We start from the raw sequence: 20,927 nt of genomic DNA, 5'->3' as shown, positions 1-20,927 counted from the left end.
ACCACCAACCTTCTCAGAGGTAGCGATGCAAATGTTTCTCATGCGTGCTTCCTGTTCAAAGGCCTCAATGCCTGTCTCTCCATAGTCTCCCTCTGAAGCCACGGTGGACACGTAGGTCCAGTTGAACAGGCGCAGGATCTCTGCCATGGCTTTGGCCTGGTAGAAGTCAGGGGGCACAGTGCGGGCAAAGTAGTCATATCGCGTCTTGTCGCTGAGCTTGGCACTGGTGGAGGCATAACTTATCTGAGGAATCTGGAAAAGGCGTAGTAGGTTGGCAACCTGGAAAAAAGAGGCAAAGCGTCATGAAAAACAATCAGATACACTACTGTTCAAAAGTTTGGGGTCACCTGAAATGTCCTTGTTTTCCATGAAAAAATACATGCAGTTATTGCATAGTTTGGAGCTGTTTGGTCATCGTCCTGATGTAAGAAGAAATTGGGTCCAATCAAGCACCGTCCACAGGGTATGGCATGGCATTGCAAAATGGAATGATTGCCTTCCTGCTTCCAAGATCCTTTTTACCCAGTGGCAAACCTTATTGGAGTTAGGCCATCCATAGGGGAAAAAGACCTGACGTCATACAAACAGAAAGAGATCTCGGATGCCTGACTTGAGACCTTTCTTTTGCAGATGTAGGAGAAGTAATTATTTGATGACTGAGTCAAACGGTCCTAAGCCACGCCTCGGCTGAGGCTCACAGAAACAGCAAACGTACACAACAGTTGCTAATATCGATAGCAGAAAACACATTAGAAGAAAATACGGTTGTGTTGTTTCAAATAAACATGTGCCAAAAAAGTCACTCTAACAGTGGCAGAATATATTCAAACACACAGCCACTCACAACATTTCAAGACCACGGACAGTATATTTTCTCAGAGAGAAAAAAGTTGTGCTGTATTCGATGTCCAGCATGCAACACAACACAAAATGTCATGTACCCAGTACTCCCTTTTGCAACGTCATTGCCTTTGTTTTTACCACACAACAAGTTATCTAAAGTTGAAATAACATTTTACACATTGTATTCAGATGTAATGAATGAGATGGCAACAAAAAGCAAAGTGTAGATGAAAACAAAATGTCCACTCACCATTATGATTATCATTTAAAAACAAGGTCCATTCTCCTGTCCTTCCTTATGAAATAGATAATGGCAGGTTCATGTAGCATGTCTTTATTTTCGATTGAGATCAAAGCCTGGGCTGACAGCCGGCCATTGCCATTCTTATGTACACTCACTGCAAAAGCCAGCTAGCTAGGCTCAAGCCAGCTCAATCATGAGAAAACAAGATAAGACTCGCTAGTGGATGGGAATTAGTGATGTATGAGGGCCTTGAGGCATCATGCAATTGCCCCACCTATTACAAGACAATTTGTGATTTGTTGATTCATCTGTCATTCCAAAATGTTGCTTTAATTGAAGTCAATGTCAATGATCTTGGCTCGTACCTTCTATTCAAAGCCTGAGGGCCTAGCCAATGAGCCCTGAGCAACGCTAGATAATTCCTACCGAGATACTACCAAAGGAAAATTCTGATTGGATATTTTTCATTTGGATATTAACCCCTTTTTTCAAACACAAACTGAAGAAATTAAATAAGATGATCATTACAATTAAGACAAAAAAATATTAAAGGAAAATAAAATAGCAAATTATAATATATAAAAATAAATACAGATTTGTATATATCCTTAGGCCCTCTCTGAGGGCATAGAGGGCCATGATGGTTCCCCACAGTTTTTACCCTGTACAGATCTCCCACCTTGCCACTACCAAAGTACCCCCAGACCATCACATTGCCCCCACCATGCTTGACAGATGGTGTCAAGCACTCCTCCAGCATCTTTTCATTTGGTCTTCGTCTGATGAATGTTCTTCTTTGAGATCCGAACTTAAACTTAAAGCTGTACTAACGTAATTTCAAAAGGGTTTTCTGATGATAAATTAGCATTTTAAAATGATAAACTCGGATTAGCAAACACAATGTGCCATTGGAACACAAGACTGATGGTTGCTACTAATGGGCCTCTCAACGCCAATGTAGATATTCCATTCAAAATCATCAGTTTTCAGCTACAACAGTCATTTTCTACATGAACATATATATTTCTGATCAATTTGATGTAATTTTAATGGACAAAAAAATTTGCTTTTCTTTTTAAAACAAGGAAATATCTATGTGAGCCCAAACGTATGAGCAGTAGGGTATACATATGCAGATACACAGATGCACTCATATTACCCTCCCACACACAAATACACACAAACTAAATAGAAATTAACCTCTAGGACATTTGTGTGCTGAAAAGCTACCACTAGCTGGCTAATGGCCCAGTGCTCTGCCTTGCACCTTCAGGGTCCTCTAGCATACAGACTTCCACCACTAGCTGGCTAATGGCCCACTGTTCTGCCCTGCCCCTTCAGGGTCTTCTAGCATACAGACTGTACACAGTGTATTTATAACTGTTCTACAGTCTTCATACTGTTATTGTTTATTTATATATATATATATATATATATATATATATATATATATATATATATATATATATATATTATTTGATACACAGCCGAATTTGTAGGTATTCCCACTTACAAAGCATGTAGAAGTGACGGAATCTAAAACAAAAATCCAGAAAATCTAATTTTTAAGTAATTAATTTGCATTTTATTGAATAACATAAGTATTTGATACATCAGATAAGCAGAACTTAATATTTGGTACAGAAACCTTTGTTTGAAATTTGTTTGAAATGAGATCATACGTTTCCTGTAGTTCAATACGGTATTTCAGCTCCCTTTTCTATTGGGTTCAGGTCTGGAGACTGGCTAAGCCACTCCGGGACCTTGAGAGGGTTCTTATGGAGCCACTCCTTAGTTGCCCTGGTGTGCTTCGGGTCGTTGTCATGCTGGAAGACCCAGCCACGACCCATCTTCAATGATCTTACTGGGGGAAGGAGGTTGTTGGCCAAGATCTCGCAATACATGGCCCCATCCATCCTCCCCTCAATACGGTGCAGTTGTCCTGTCCCCTTTGCAGAAAAGCATCCACCTCCATGCTTCACGGTTGGGATGGTGTTCTTGGGGTTGTACTCATCCTTCTTCTTTCTCCAAACACGGCGAGTGGAGTTTAGACCAAAAAGCTCTATTTTTGTCTCATCAGACCACATGACCTTCTCCCATTCCTCCTCCATCCAGATGGTCATTGGCAAACCTCAGACGGGCCTGGACATGTGCTGGCTTGAGCAGGGGGACCTTGCGTGCGCTGTAGGATTTTAATCCATGGCGGCGTAGTGTGTTACTAATTGAGACTGTGGTCCCAGCTCTCTTCAGGTCATTGACCAGGCCCTGCCATGCCGTTCTAGACTGATCCCTCACCTTCCTCATGATCATTGATGCCCCACGAGGTGAGATCTTGCATGGAGCCCCAGACCGAGGGAGTTGACCGTCATCTTGAACTTCTTCCATTTTCAAATAATTGCGCCAACAGTTGTTGCCTTCTCACCAAGCTGCTTGCCCATTGTCCTGTAGCCCATCCCAGCCTTGTGCAGGTCTACAATTTTATCCCTGATGTCCTTACACAGCTCTCTGGTCTTGGCCATAGTGGAGAGGTTGGAGTCTGTTTGATTGAGTGTGTGGACAGGTGTCTTTTATACAGTTAACGAGTTCAAACAGGTGCAGTTAATCCAGGTAATGAGTGGGCAACAGGAGGGCTTCTTAAAGAAAAACTAACAGGTCTGTGAGAGACGGAATTCTTACCGGTTGGTAGGTGATCAAATACTTATGTCATGCAATAAAATGCAAATTAATTATTTAAAAATCATACAATGGGATTTTCTGGATTTTTGTTTTAGATTCCGTCTCTCACAGTTGAAGTGTACCTATGATAAAAATGTCAGACCTCTACATGCTTTGTAAGTAGGAAAACCTGCAAAATCGTCAGTGTATCAAATACTTGTTCACTCTACTGTAGCTACTGTACCTTTACCTTGTGCACTTAGTTCTTTCTAAATTCTGTATTATATACTATATCATGCTCACTATCGTATATACATTTTTCTCTTGATTTTTATACATACAAGAACGTTTTCTTTACACACAAGCATTTCACTACAACCACCATTACATCTGCCAGACAGGTATATGCAACCATTACACATTGATTTGGTCTAAGAGGTTCTGCTGAGGTCTTTGTGACATAACACTAAAATGGTCTTTTACATTAAGTACACATACATATCCTAAATATAATCATGAATGATGTGTTCAGTTATTGTGGAGTATTATCATGCATGTATAGTCGTGCGCTACTGTATGCATGACAAGTCATTGAACATGTTACAGAGGAAGAGGAAGCAGTATAATGTTATGGCCTTTATAAGATTACATGGTGCTAAGCGCCCAGAGACAAGATACAGCGTGCATTTCAGCGTATTATGTGACCTTATTATCCTATAGAAAAGAGTACTGGAATGATTTGTGTGTGATGCAAATGCTGTGGACTCTGAGCAGTTCAGGGTGCTACCAAGATAGAATCTGGGGAGATTTTTATTTTATTAAATTATGCCTAAATGTTGATTAAAACATGGAGTCTGTATGCATTTTTGCTACCCAAATAGTGGAATCTAACAGATGTGACTATATAGCAGTGTTGGTTTAGCTCATGTTTTATCCACTTAGGGCTTGCTACTGTTACTCATCTATATTTCATTTTATTCACAGCACAACTCTGTGATGTTTTGACAACATGTCAGCATCTTATTAGATGAATAATCCAAGAGATTAACACACAAACACACTCTCACTTCAGGTGTGTGGGTGTATGAGAAGAGTGTGTAGCAACAGTGTGTTTTTATGTCAGATGGGGTTATTATACAAATGGCTGCCAGGCACCAGTATTTACCTGGAGGGTTGAAAACTAACTAAATACCCACAGTATTAAATATGTGCAGAAACAGATAACTTGCACTGGAGACAAAAACTAGAAAGTACTTTCCCTCTCTCTCTCTGTCTCTCTTTTACACACACACACACACATACACACACAAACGCACATGCGCACACATACACAACACGTCCATAGAAAAAATAAAGACTTTGTCTATTTTCTAAATGAAAACTAAATACATAAATGAGATAATTTGAACATGACCACATCATCATAAAAACATTACAGATAAGACTTGATTTAAAGTAACTTCAAATTGCTGTGCCCCCTGAGTCACCTAACGTTCGTTTTTTAGTTTCTATTTTGCAGTACATAATCCATGTTCTGGGGCTTGGACTAAAATGGCTCCAGATAATTACTACCATCCATTACAGTTTTACCCTTGAGCAAGACACTTAACCTCCAAACTGCTCCAGGGGGACACTACACTGCAGCTGACCCTATGCTGCCTCCACCATTGTGTGTGTGTGTGTGTGTGTGTGTGTGTGTTGGAAGAATTTTCTATGCTATGGACAATTAAGTCAAAATTGGAATTTGGAATACGTGGGTTTAACTGGCGAAAAAACAAATACTGCATTGCACAGTAAATGCCCCATAATTACAGTCAGGCATGGTGGTGATCGTGTGATGGTTCCAGAATACTTCAAAACGTTCGAGGATGTCTATAACTGACAGACATAATACAATTTCTGCCTGGATTAAGCCCTGATCAAAATGAAAATGGATGACGGATGCACCGAGGGCTTTGCTGCCATTCTGTCAATCATATTTGTAGTTATCTCATGATTTTGACCAAACAACAGAATATTTTTTCATTCATATGTCCTCTCTGGACTTCTGTATATCCCTGATGAATACAGATGAAAACAGATAAAACACTTTTGACAAAACCTTTACAGTAAACTTAATCTTAACCCTCAAAACCTCACCCTAAAGGCTTTTTCTCATCAAGTTGATCACGTTTTTATTTGGCCAAATTCAGAAGTGTCCCCACAATGTTCCACAGTGTTACTAAACAATTCGTGGTACCAGCATATTGCAGGATTTGCACTCAAATGTTACCAGTGGTTGGGAAATAGTTATAAACTGGCTGTTATTTTTTTTACATGCTAATAACCAGAATGATAGTAGTAGTGAACTGAAATTTATTCATCATTTAAATGTTTTACCCCCCCCCATCATACTGAATGCAGAAGAAGGTCCCTTGTCGAACAGGAGCAAAAAAGACTTGTGATATTAGAATCCCACTTGTCTTAACCTTGTATTGTTGATCCTGGATTAATGCTGCTGTGGTCATTCTCAATGGGAACATTGGTCCAGGTGGACAGAGAATAAGCAATGAGAGGAAAATAATATACTATACTACTTCTTTTGTTTGTCCTGGGTCTGTTGGAAATATTACAGGATATATCTAGACAGGAGCTTGGGTGTATTTTATTCAGTTGCATCTTGCCTCCCATTCAATGAGAGGAAACATTAAACTGGCACCTGTCATCATTCCTTGCATATGCTGACCATCACGATGATGCTTGCTGCTTACAGTTCACTTACTAGGCCTATCTGATTAAAGAGATAAAGTCCAGACAGACTAGGCCTATTTTAAGAAACTTTCTGAATGGACAGGTATTAGCAAAATACATACATAAGGACTTATCAATCAAAGCCACCAGCAACGCCTCTCTATCAGACAGATGGCAATTAAATCAAACTTCTCATTTCCCGAAATTGCACTATAAACCTTGCTTTAAATCCTTTCTGTAAGAAATACCTATCAAAACCCTGTTATGCAGACACTAGCCTTTATTTGAGTGAGTGCAAATTGTGTCCAAACAAATAATTAATAGACAACATCTATATGGTGTTAGGAGAGAAACTTTGATCTATCCTCTTGCTAGCTAAATGGCTGTTAAATAGGCTAGAGCATTGGCTTGCAGGGTTGCCAGATTTAATTGCCAATAAACTACCCAATCGCAGCTTAACTACCGCTGACTCCACTAAAAACTAGCCCAAATTCTATATCTATAATTCAACCCACCCAAGCCCATTTTTCATTCATAGCCCAAGTGGACAGGAAACCGACCCATCTAACAACATTATTGACATGGTCTATTGGGGACTTAATGGGGAAATTGAATGGTGAGTGACAATAGGCCTAGATGGTATAATGAATGAATTAATTTCTTTATTCAGACAACAAATCTCACATTGACAGTGTGACAGCTTGTGAGCGGCAGGACACAGATATTCAGAATGTGTGAATATCATCATAAACAAGACATACTTGTAATATTAACACTACTTTTACAACAGACTTGGTAAGAAAGGACTGTAAATCCTGAACCTAATGCCTAACCTTCACCAATTCTAACTTTAACCCTAAACATAACACTTGACTAGCAGGAGGTACCCACTTGTCTGAACTTTACTTGGTGTACTATTCTTGTGAGGAGGCCTTTTCTGGTCCTCACAAGCATAGAAATATATAAGACACACACACACACACTGCCCTGAAGGCACACAGACCAAACATAAAAACAACTGTCAGCACAGAGAAAACAAGGACTAATTGTGCGTGATGAAGGGATGAGGGATAACAATGCCTTTCTAAGAGAAGAGAAGGGGGCTGAGGTCAGAATACACTTTCCCTTCGGAGTGAGGTAGTGATAGCTTTAACAACAAAAACACATGGAGAGACAAAGCAAAAAGGGCTATGAAAAATGTTTGTTCAAAGACACAACACATATTTAATCAATACATTTTTCCTCCTCAGAAACATGTCTCAATTATTGAAAACCCTGCATTCTGCAACATCCACTGACCAAAATAATGGCTCTAAGTATTATACTGTTTGATGAGGTGGGAAACCACATGCCAAGGGACCTGAGACAAAGTATCCATGCAGAATGTCTCCAGATCCTTCAGAGGGATTCAAATGATTTCAGGATAAATTCATCAGTTTCTATAGTTTGTGAATCTCAAAGCAATCCCTTAACCATTAGCACCAAGAGCAGCTTTCAAAAGGGACACAGTTGTGGAAAGATCAGGGGATCTAGCTTTGCAAAGCTGGTAGAGACCTATTCCAGTAGACTTACAGTTGTAACTTCTGCCAAAGGTGCTTCCACCAGGTATTAACTCAGAGGGATGGAGACTTATAAAAACAGTGGTATTTTATACACAGTTTCTTTTATTCTTGCCTTGTTGCACTACTCCCTTTATACTAACCTGACATTGCCTTGTAAAGTCTGATGATGGTAGTTTTCCGTTGTTACAGGTACGCGTCTACCTCGGAAACCTCCCCGCTGCCATCCCTTTCAGTTGCACATGCGTCTTGCACATCCACTTTGCCTCTTTGCACACTTAGAATTGCCATCTTACTTGCATTTTTACATACACAATTACTACATACACACGCCTACCTCGGGGACCTCAGTCAGTGACTCATGTTTAAGGGGAAATAAAGGCTCTATTGGGACGGTATAAGTGTGTATATAAGTGTGTACTGTTGTCCTGTTTTACCTGTATAGAAACGCTGCTGTAAGAGCCTCCAATGACTCCAGCAATTGCCAGCGGACTGTCATCCTGTAGAGCATAGGATCCATCAGGACAGATAAACTCTGTATCGTCAACCTTGGTTAGAGACGCACGCACAAACTCCAGTGCCTGGGGAGTACACACATACACATAAACACGCACACACACACACGTACATACTCAATAAATACCCATTAAAAGCCTGGAAATGTTGTATTTTTTAAAGTTTCAAAAGAGAGATTGCAGTTTTATCTATGAGCTACAGTAACGGTTACTATTGTTATTTCAAGGCCAAGCTTATTATAAAACATTGTGCATTTCCACAGCAAGTACACCGATAAAAATGCAGAAACTGATAAAAGGTAGCGTGTGTGTGTGTTATACAGTGCCTGCCTACCTGTTCCAGTGCATAGGTATCTCTAGAGCAGGTGTCCAGTATGTGAACTCCCACAGTGACTCCAGGCAGTAAGGTGGGGTCAGAGTTGATCCTGTCTATAGCAAACAGCATGGCCTCCAACCTCTGGATTCCTCTGTCCTCATTCACCCGCCCACACTCCTCCATCCCTACCCCCTTCTCATGGACCGGGAACAGCCCCCCAAGAACCAGGTCTCCCTCAATTCGGATCTCCCGGCGGGGGTGAGGGGGGTCCATGCCCAGAGACACTAGTGCACACCAACATAACACAGCCAGGAGGACCGGAGGGGCATGGGGCAACATGGTGAAATGGGGCTTAATAGAGACCGATAACAGGAGCAGAGGAGAGATAAGCTATGGAAGTAAGGGGAAGGGTTAGGAGTGAGGGGAAGAGTATGGGCCAGTGGTGAGGGGTCAAAGGTAAGGGTCAAAGGGTCAGGGTGAGGTAGCTGTGAGTTGTTGTCACAGTAACCGCCGGGTCTGTTTGTAGTCCATCTAATGGTCAAGGAGAGTTCCACTGGACCCTACATGGAGGATCACCCAGTCTGGACACCACAGCTTCTAGGGGAGAGAAGAGCATGAGATCAGTCATCTTTACACATCACTACCAAATACTGTACAAGTGACACAGTCCCTGTTTCCATATGACATCAAATATGTTAGATTCATGTCACAGGTGGAGTTTATTTAGTGTTGTCATGGTTTTTCCTGGCTCAAAATTAGGCAAAGGTGGTACCCTAACCCCGCTACCCCACACTGATATACTTTATATAATATCTGGCTACACACTTGATAAAAGATGACTATTATAGTGTTAGATCTGCCCTGTTGTCCAAGTCCACTTGAGCAGCTAATGCACGCTACAATGTCCTCCCTAATAGCAACCAAATACAATAAATATATTTTTACAGATTTACATGTTTGAATTCTTGTTATATATGTAGGTTTTTACCCTCGTGTTTTTTTTTTCATTCTACCTGTCCAGTACTAGTAGACCTTTTATGGGATTTAAGTGCATCCAACCTTTAGTTTCTACTTGGCTGTTTAATTAGAGCCCCAATCACATTGGCTCGGCAACGCTTCTAGCATACAGAGCATATCATTCAAATTTATTGAAAATAACAAAAACTGAATTATCTAATGTACTCTATAAGTATTCAGTCCCTTTATTCAATAATTCTTGCTTCAACAAGCTTTGACCTGCTGGACTTATGGCAATTTCCCACATTCTTCCAAACAGTCAGTTTGATTGGGGAATGTCGGTAAACTGCAATGTTCAGGACTCCTCCGAAACTTTTACGTTTTTTCAAGTGTGGGCTTTGGAGGGTCACTCAAGCCTTGCCCCAAAGCAATTCCAGCGTTGACTTGGCTATGTGCTTTGAGCTGTTGCATGCTAAAATATGAATTTTCATCTCACTCTGAGGTACTATGCTTTCGTAAACAGATTTTCAAGGACCTGTCTTTATTTTGCTGTGTTAATCGTCCCCTTAATCCTGATCAGTCTCCCAGTCCCTGTTGCTGAGAAGTATCCCACAATCTTGCTTCACCATAACGTCAGTTATGGCCAGTCTGTGGTTCCAAATTTCTTCTATTTCACAATAATTGGAACCCTCTGTGCAACCAGGAACTTTCATGCTTTAGCAATTTTTTGTGAGGATCCAAGCCTCAACATAATTCATAAATCTCTAAGGTCTACAGAGCATTCCTGAGACTTCATAGCTTGGTTATTGATTGCCTATTAGCAACTTTCAAAAGCTATAACTTAAAAGCTGGTATAGCCTCATTGTTTATTTATCTGAATATTTTACCCAGATAAATTAGTCAAGAACCAATTCTCCTTTTTAATTATGAACTGAGAATAGGCTTTCAGCTGAAAGAAGACACACAGAACCACATAATAAAAAAATATACATAGTTTGAATAAATCCAGCAGGTGCATTGATAGCTCCATGTTTAGTTTATTTCTGAGTGAGAAGTGAGGTGGGATAAAAATGTCAAGCTAAAAGGTCTAAAGCAATTTGTTTCTGTCATAGGCAGAGGTTAACTAGAATAAATCCGTCAAAGAAAGTGTTGGTTTAGGTGTTTTTCCTGTAAACGCGCATTGGACAAAGTTGTGTTAGAGTTTGTCCTTTCTAATCCATTGTGAGATAGACTAAGACTAAAGGTCTCTCTTTGTCTGTCTCTCCCCTATTTCCTTTCTCACTTTTCCTACTCTGTACTGCACCCTCACTGCCACTCGCCCTGCTCTCCTAATTTCTCTCTACTGCAGCAAACTCCACTCTTCCCTCTGCGCAGTACTGTGTGCCTGTGGCTGTATGAGGATAAGTCTGTTCAGATGGCAGACTGATATAGAAGCCCAGTGTTCTGATGCCTCTGCTCTGAAAATCTTCTTTAATCTGATCTCTGTTTCAGTGATTCCCAAATCACCCATGCCTTACACCCTGACTGCATATGTGTGTGATCCCACACCTCTGTCTCACAGACGCAGCCAGAGCAAAACATTGTGTGCGTGACTGTGTGTGTGTGTGTGTGTTTTTGTGCTTGTGTGTGTGTGTGTTTGTACTTGTGTATGTGCGTGTGTGTGCGCACGCTTAAGCTGATGCTATCTGCTCAACTCCTTAACCAAAGCTCCCCCTCTGTCTCTGAAAGCCCAGACCAGGCCTATATACCCAGTAGCAGAACTAATACCACTGTCTCTTCAAAACCCACAAGCTAATGCCAGTCCACTGAACCCCTTCAAAAAATTCTTTACAACACATCTCTTCCTATTACACAAAACACAGGGGGAACGAGAGAGAAACAGAGATGTATGCACACTCTGGGTGCTCAATTCTGTCCCATCAAAATCAATCGGCACAGAATACAGAGAGAGAGCGGGTTTGTATGCAGGTGTCTGTGACATGCAGTACATGCGAAAGCATGAGTTTGTGTGCATTATGACGTATGTATGTCAGCATGAGGAAGGATGAACGCTTCTCTGAGACACAGTCAGCTCTGAGCACAGGCTGTTGCTGCATACACACTTCTCAGCAAAGGAGAAACATTCCGAGGACATAAACCAGCTAGTTTTTATTGAGCATTACAATGATAACATTCCAAAACAAGAAAATGAATGAAAATGTTTTTGTTAAGTTTTTTGCCAAATGTTTTCATTGAAATGTTTCATTAAAATGTTTCATCAAAATGTTTTGGAAATCATCTTACAACATGTTTTTTTGCCTCCACTGTACTGTATATCTTCTAGCACAACTGGACAGCTTCTGTATTATGAGAACATTTATTGCAGCCTAAAGAACTTTTCCAGGAACTTTCACATTACCAGTTTTAGTTTGCTAAAACAAGTCTTGGTACTCATTCTCTTTCAGCAGGGACAATTTCAATTTTTTTACTAGGATTTCTGGGGACCCTGTTTATGGGGAGCAGAATGTATTGCCCCAACACACCCTAAGTTAAACAACATTAACATCAATACAATTCTATTTTTACATTGAATAACAACCTTTAAATCATTATTTTCATCGCTCATGAATCGAAACAGAAATAAATTAACAAATGTTCTCAAAAATGCTTAATATTATCTAATTCAATAAATCTGCACACATAATATTTGATTTTTATTTCATTATTATTCCCCAAAAATTTGAAGCACTTCTTTTGATGACCCCACAGCAATTCCCAATGACCCCACTAGAAGTCATAAACCCACATGAATACAACTGTTTGCATATAGTCAGTGACTTTGATATAGGAACTACTATATACTATACTTTAGGTAGACTCAAATATTATTTTTAGACTGTCTCATCAATGGGATTCTCCTGCAGCTATTTTAGGACTGTATCCCCACTAGGGTCTGTGCTTATGAATGATTCAAGCACACTCTTCCAAGCTGACGTTACACCATAAAGGTATGTCTTCATTTGGGTTTTTGTGTGTGTTGGTGTGTGTGTTGGTGTGTGTGTTGGTGTGTGTATAAGTGTGTACATTCGTGCATGCATGTGAATAAAGAGCTGCCCAATTCTACAGGGAGTTACTTTGCAGGAAGAAAAGTGTCCAGAGCTACCTTTCACGATCGATTAACAACTCAAAGCAAACTATTAACTATTTAAATTCTCCCTCTACAGACAACAACATGAAAACATCTCCAGCCCTCTCTTCCTCTTTATCCCCATCTTCCCCCACTCTCTCCCCTCCTTTCTCAATTTCTACCCCCCGCTTTTATCTCTCTCTTCAAGTCACAGCCCTTGCAGCACAGCTCTGTAATTAACTTCGATGGCCAGTGTTTTGATGAGTGCCCAGTGCCCTGTTTTTTGTGTGTATGTTTGTGTTTTGTGTGCAGATAGCATTTGAGAGTATCTGCCGTTTGACCCAGGGCTTTTCTTTAACAGCACGCTGTAATCTAATTGGCAACTCATAAAATCAATTTCCAACTGATGAGCCAAATAATATTATCTTCAAACATTTTTGTAGTACACATGCTCACTTGTTGGAACATAAGCATAAACAGGCGGCATTCTTACACTAGCCAACTATACCGTCTTATTAAGCCTTTAAAATGATCATTAATCATTATACAACTATTGATTATAACTATTCATTATTATAACTAATGGACAGTATTCACATTTGGAATTTCTCTAGGATACATAGTAGATTATGGTGTTTGAATACCTCACGGTAACATTCCCTCCTAAATAGTGCAGTATCTTACCTGACAGGGAGTAGACAAGCCAAAGAGCTGCTGGTTTGTGGTACATAGCTACATCTCCAGAGAAACCTAGAGAGATGAGGGCAGTGGTGAAAGGTCAGGGGGATGGGTGAACAAACAATGTTTAGAGTCATACACACACAGACATTTTTATTGCCCTTCATCACATTAGTCTTGTTTACATGGTCTACACAACAGGGGAGTTAAAGGAAAATTTTAAGGAAACCAGAAGAATAAGGGAAAGATAAAAAGGAAAATATAGAGCTAATAGAGTAGCCTGTTAATGAGCAACAGTCACTAACCACGATGTGAACTTACAGCCCATAGGTCAATCAGTTTCTGCCCCATCCTTCACTTTCACAGCAGTCTCAGCTCTTTTTGCTCTTCTACTGCTCACCTCTTCTAAATACTCCTACAGTATGTATTTCTACTAATTCTTCTGTCTCCTCCCTCACCTCCCAGATACATTCCATTCCGGTCAAATGTGTTCTCTGCTCACACCTACTTGCAGTTTAAACAATAACAAAGCATTTGATGAAAATATGATAGACGGAAAATTATCTACACAGCTATGTATGCAAGGATTGACCATCCAGCATATCAACATGCTAGCATGTCCGTTTTTGCAGTGCAATATTAGGATGAGATACGTTAAACGAACTGACCCCTGTAAAAAAAAAAAATCACTTTTATGACAGGTACCTGGGGCCAGTTGCACCAGTTGGTCATACATACACAACCGTTCAAAAGTTTGTGGTCACTAAGAAAGTTGCAAATTGCACCCTCAGACCATCACATTGCCTATACTATGCTTGACAGATGGCATCAACAACACCTCCAGTATCTTTTCATTTGGTCTGCATTTCACAAATGTTCTTCTTTATAATCCGAACATCTCAAACTTAGATTTTTCTGTCCCACTGTCACACTTCTTGTTCCCAATCTTCCTCTGTCCAGAGTCTGTGTTTGTTTGCCCAGCTTAAACTTTTCTTTATTTTGGCCAGTCTGAGATAATGGCTTTTTCTTTGAAACTGCCTAGAAAGCCAGCATCCCATATTTGAGACTGGCGTTTTGTGCATACTATTGCTGATGCTCCAGATAATCAACTAGTCTAAAGAAGGCCGGTTTTATTGCTTCTTCAATAAGCGCAACCGTTTTCAGCTGTGCTAACATAATTGCAGAAGGATTTTCTAATGATCAATTATCCATTTGAAAAGATAAACTTGAATTAGCAAGAAAACATGCCATTGGAACACAGGACTGATTGTTGCTGGTAATGGCATCTGTACACCTATGTATTCAATAAAAAAAACTTTTTTTCATTTCTAAGTGTCCCCGCATTTTTGAATGGTAGTGTAGGGGTTTGCTCTATGACTGACATAGAATGTGCTCTATCACCTTAAATGTATCCTTGTATCTGCTGGGCATATGCCCTTGAGTTCTGCTTGGTTGTAGATTCTACGCCCTAGAAGCTAGGAGGAGCAGTCTGAGGAAAGCACAGACTCATGAAATGTGCCCATTGTAACACTATTCTAAACAACAACTAAAAAAGCACGGAGCTTACTGTACATTGTTGTCAAAACCAGCATGCTTTTAGAAGGGAGCAAATTATGGGAGATAGGAACAACCCTCTGGGGTTATGTTTTTAGAGGTTCTGTTTTTCTCATTGCAACTGGCTCATGTGTTGGAGTGAAACAATTTCCTGTCCTTAGCGTTATACACTCTACAGTAAATGATGCAAATGGTGAGAACATGGTGGGGGACATTATCAATGTTAGTAGATCCATAGCATGCAGGGCAATCTGACTGATGTACTGCTGTCCGGGCTTCCTAACTTTTGATTAGGATAAGTACATTTTCCATTTTTGCACGCACAATGGACCCCACTGCATCAACATAGTAGCTAGTTATCCTTTTAAAAATGGATAATAATGAAGCAACAAGCTCTGTATCTTCTCAAAAAGGTGCATTGCTTATGTTTAAATATGTACATTTTGATCCTGACATCGGAGGCAGCTATATCTGACCTAGCATTTAAGAACTGTTAAAAAGGAACAGAACCTTGGAAAGTTATTTTGAATCAGAAAATGGTTTTACTTGTTTAACCCAAAACTAAGGACTTCAAAGTCTGCTCTGTTGTTTGTGGTTTTACAGACATGGAGGAACATAAACTTTTTTTTGGTGACACTTTCTTTTGGATGAAAACATGTTTCATGGTTATTGGCACTCCTGTATTTACAGCTTTGTGCCAAGATACAGTTGTGCTCATAAGTTTGCATACCCTGAAAGATTTTTTTAAAATATGACTGATCATGCAAAAAAAATGCATCTTGAAGGATAGTGATCATATTTATTATCACATAGTTGTTTGGCTCCTTTTTAAATCATAATGATAACAGAAATCATGCAAATGGCCATTTTAAATTGCAATTAGTGTCTGTGTATAAATAGTCAATGAGTTTGTTAGCTCTCATATGGATGCACTGACCAGGCTAGATACTGAGCCATGGGGAGCAGAAAAGAACTGTCAAAAGACATGCGTAACAAGTTAATGGAACTTTATAAAGATGGAAAAGGATATAAAAAGATATCCTAAGCCTTGCAATGCCAGTCAGTACTGTCCAATTACCTAAAAAAAGTGGAACATTTGGGGATCTCTTGATACTAAGCCACGGTCAGGTATACCAGGAAAGATTTCAGCCCAAACTGCCAGAAGAATTGTTCGGAAATACAAAGAGAAACCTCAGGAAAAACCTCAGGAGAAATACAGGCTGCTCTGGAAAAAAGACGGTGTGGTTGTTTCAAGGAGCAAAATTTGACGATACTTGAAATAAAATGAGCTATATGATTGAGTTGCCAGAAAGAAGCCTTTACTGCACCAATGTCACAAAAAAAGCCTGGTTACAATATGCCCGACAACACCTTGACACACCACACAGCGTCTGGCACATTGTAATTTGGAGTGACGAGACCAAAATAGAGCTTTATGGTCACAACCATAAGCGCTATGTTTGGAGAGGGGCCAACAAGGCCAATAGTGAACAGAATACCATCCCCACTGTGAAGGTTGTAGAGTGGCCATCACAGTCTCCTGAACTTAATATCATCAAGCCACTGTGGGGAGATCTCAAACGTGCGGTTCATGCAAGACGACCAAAGACTGTGCATGAGCTGGAGGCATTTTGCCAAGACTAATGGTCAGCTATACCACCTGCAAGAATTCAGGGCCTCATAGACAACTATTACAAAAGACTGCACGCTGTCATTGATGCTAAAGGGGGCAATACACAGTATTAAGAACTAAGGGTATGCGGACTTTTAAACAGGGTTCAGTAAAAAAAAATATTTGTTGCCATGTTTTGTATAATTGTGCTATTCTGTTATGACCTACAGATGAATGTGAATCCCATAAGAAATAAAAGATGTATTTTACCTGCTCAATCATGTTTTCTTAACAAATGGTACATATATTACCAATTCTCCAAGGGTATGCAAACTTTTGAGCACAACTGTAACAGCCGCAAGCCCTGTCCTATACTGTTTAATGAGGTGTGAGAACAAAGCACGGTGTCTGCAACCATTCATCCACACAGGATAAAAGCTCTAGAAAGAGACATATGGTACAAACATTTTTAAATCTAAAGACATTCAATAACTAGGCAATTGGCAAACTGCTTATAACCTTGATGCATATTTGCTGCTCTGTTCCCAACTTGGCAACGTGTTCTCAAGGAACCTCAACATAATATGGAGATAAAAAACATAATATTTACATAGATTTTATCTTTTTCTTACACAACATTTTAAACAAAGGTGGTATTTGCCTATATATTTTGGTTTTAAATGTAAAAAAAAATTCTCATGATTCTATTAGCTGTTAGTAGACAATTTTAATCATGCAGGAACATGATTAAAATTGAGGTGAGTAATGTTTTGAGGCACTATAATTAAACTATTTCTGCAGCTGTATTAACATTTTCCTATTTTGCAATGTAACATGTTGACACAGTTTCAATTTCCTAAAGTGTAACGAACCTTTTCCCTCTTGTCAATGTTCCAGAAGTTGACACTTCCATGCATACATGCACACAGATACTGTAGGCCACCGTTATTTCTTCAGGCATTATAAATCATTGGTCTCACAATTTCTGATTTCAGCATTTAGAGACTTGGGTCCATACCAGTGCTCTTCAGGAATCTTGGCACCCTTGGAAAGGGCAACTAAGTTTGAGCTGTATTTTTATAGCCTGGGTGGTGGCCAGCCGAAAATGAACTTAAATACATGCAAAAACCTCTGTATTTCCTTCTTAGCTCAAATATTGTCAGAAACCAATATGAACTAGTGATGTCACATGTGAAGGCTAGATGGTGTCAACTAGTGATGTCACTGAGGCCAGTGAAGGCTAGATGGTGTCAACTAGTGATGTCACTGAGGCCAGTGAAGGCTAGATGGTGTCAACTAGTGATGTCACTGAGGCCAGTGAAGGCTAGATGGTGTCAACTAGTGATGTCACTGAGGCCAGTGAAGGCTAGATGGTGTCAACTAGTGATGTCACTGAGGCCAGTGAAGGCTAGATGGTGTCAACTAGTGATGTCACTGAGGCCAGTGAAGGCTAGATGGTGTCAACTAGTGATGTCACTGAGGCCAGTGAAGGCTAGATGGTGTCAACTAGTGATGTCACTGAGGCCAGTGAAGGCTAGATGGTGTCAACTAGTGATGTCACTGAGGCCAGTGAAGGCTAAATGGCCTACCTACAGTGCTGCTTGAAAATATGTGAAGCCCTTTTTGGAACCACCTGGACAAGTCTGAATGTTTGACGAAGTCCATTCTCTGGACAGATGAGTCCAACATGTACCTTTCTGGACAATATCAAAACACTTCCTAACACCAAAAGAACCTTGTCCCAACAGTCAAGCATGGAGGAGGGAATATCAAGATCTGGGAATATCAAGCTTGGGAATGTCAAGCTTTTCCTCCTCTGGACCTGGTTAACTGCACATCATTAAGGGAACCATGGATTCTGAGGTATACCATGAGATTCTTGCACAGAACATCAGGTCATCAGTCAAGATGCTGGTGTTTGGCTGCTCTGAATGCTTTCAACTAGCCAATGACCCAAATCATTGAAACAAACCAACCAAACAATGGCCCAGAAGAAAGTACATTTGTGATATAGATTGGCCAAGACAAAGTACTGACCTTAATCCAACTGAGATTCTGTGCCAGGACCTTCAGCAGGCAGTACATTCCAGACATCCCTCAAACCTCACTCAATTGGCTGAGTTCTGAAATCCCACACAAAAAAGAGACTGATTTGTGGCTATAGAAGACGTTTACTCCAAGTTATCTCTACTAAAGGTGGTGCAACAAGCTATTAAATGAAGGAGTTCACATATTTTTGCACACATGAAATTTGAGTTTTTGTTAAAAAAAACACTTCTATTAAATATCCAATAAAATATATAATGTTTGTGTCCTTTATTTGGAATGTCTTTGTTACAAATTAGGGATTAAAATAAGGATTTTATGAGTTTATTTAAAACTTGTATACAAAAATAATAACCATCACTGTAGGGTTCATATACTTTAAAGCAGCACTGTACATATGCAGTGTAGGCTACAGAATTAAAATTAAAAAATGATGACTTATCATGGTTCCTGTCAATGAGCAGAGTACATTTTAATGATAGGTTGCATCTTCAACCCATTACATTGCATTACAGTGCTATGTAGCCATCCAAATAAGTCATATCTGGAATATAAATGATCTAAATTAAATTCACTGACAATTTTCTATTAAATGCCTGTGGTAGATTACTAAACTGTTTAAATTGATATGCTAATACTTTTTTTACCAAGTGAATCTGGTACAATTGCTTTCTGGTCGCTAATCAAGATATCTGAAGCCACCTTTGTGTGCCAATGCTGCCAAAAGGTGTATCTCAGAAACCAGATCAAACACGTGTGATAGTTATCCTGCGCCCTCATCTTCTCTAAATTTAAAAGTAAGATAATCATCTACTTTTTCAACTGTTTCTGTAATCTGATTAGAATATGTTTGCCAGCACCGTGATCAAAAACAGCTACTGTTTTTTGTAATTCACTTTCAAATTGAATCCAGGCCGAAGAACCAAAAGCAAACATATTTTACACTGAATGCACAGAACCCCACAAAACCCCATCCCCCATCTCCCTTTTCCTTCTCTAACAGGCCAGGATGTTCTTGATGACACGTACCCTGCAGAGAGAGGACATGCAGGGTCGATGGACCACAGTACTCACCCCACTCCGCAATGTGTGTATGTGCATGTGTGTGTGTGTGTGTTTGTTTATATGTATCTCTGGGTGTGCAAAAAAGCTCCACCACTGGAGCAGGTTTCTCAGTCTAAGAGATATACAGACAGCTCATTACAGGGTCACACACTAGCAGAGCATTTCTTTGTGTTCATGCTTTCATACTGTAAGGACATTATCTAGGAAGTAGATATACACTGCACATATTGCATACTTAAGGTAAGTGTGTATGTGTGTGTGTCAGTGAGTGTGCATGTGCACGCATGCATGTAAGAGCTGCCCGAATCAACAAGGAGTTGCTTGTGCCACATGTGAGTAAGCATTTTTTTGGGCACACTTCTGCGGTATATTGGGTGAGATGGACAGTTCATCCATTATTTACAGTGTATTTTAGGGAGGGAAGGCTGTCCATCTACAAATAGGACCAAGGGTGTAGCAAAACATCCAACGGTTGATTAAACATTTTGGTTTCAGCTGGAAAACTACATTTAACATTTGCATTTAAGTAATTTAGCAGACGCTCTTATCCAAAACGGGTTAGAGTAGTTAGTGTATACATTTTCATGTATTTTTTGGATGCAGTAACTAGGAACCAAAGAGTGTTCCCCTACAGCAACTGCGTAAGAACCCTTAGGGAACCATTTTTATTGGAGTGTAGGGCCAACATGGTATTCCTTGGCTCACAGCTCTAGTGACTTGGTTCATGGCAGGTCAGGTGACTGCATCCTTTCTGAGTTTAACTGCTAAGAAGTGTCTCCTCCAAAACATTGGTTCAGTCTACACCGATCAGCCATAACATTATGACCACTGACAGGTGAAGTGAATAACACTGAGAATATCGTTATCATGGCAGCTGTCAGTGGGTGGGATATATTAGGCAGCAAGTGAACATTCCGTCCTCAAAGTAGATGTGTTAGAATTAAGAAAAATGGGCAAGCTTAGGGATCTGAGCGACTTTGACCAGCAAGGGCCAAATTGTGATGGCTAGACGACTGGGTCAGAGCATCTACAAAACTGCAGCCCTTG

General features: G+C 40.0%; 1 protein-coding gene across 7 annotated transcripts in view; it reads right to left on the bottom strand.

The window, feature by feature from the left end:
* Nucleotides 1-20,927, bottom strand: part of grm3 (glutamate receptor, metabotropic 3) — a 76,942-nt gene that overhangs the window by 34,752 nt on the left and 21,263 nt on the right. For 4 of the 7 annotated variants that reach the window (XM_020040445.3, XM_010883821.4, XM_013138918.3 and 1 more), the window contains 5 exons: nt 18,807-18,892; nt 13,610-13,675; nt 8,881-9,459; nt 8,469-8,612; nt 10-279 (listed from right to left, as the gene is read on the bottom strand). In XM_020040445.3, coding sequence (XP_019896004.2) covers nt 10-279; nt 8,469-8,612; nt 8,881-9,201 — 735 coding nt within the window. In that variant the 5' untranslated portion in view covers nt 9,202-9,459; nt 13,610-13,675; nt 18,807-18,892. The remainder of the gene's footprint in view (nt 1-9; nt 280-8,468; nt 8,613-8,880; nt 9,460-13,609; nt 13,676-18,806; nt 18,893-20,927) is intronic. The other 3 variants (XM_013138917.4, XM_020040447.3, XM_020040448.3) reach the window with 2 other exon arrangements.

Source organism: Esox lucius, chromosome 19 (genome assembly GCF_011004845.1).
Source record: "Esox lucius isolate fEsoLuc1 chromosome 19, fEsoLuc1.pri, whole genome shotgun sequence".
Classification (NCBI taxonomy): Eukaryota; Metazoa; Chordata; class Actinopteri; order Esociformes; family Esocidae; genus Esox; species Esox lucius.
This window is presented reverse-complemented; position numbering and strand designations above follow the sequence as displayed.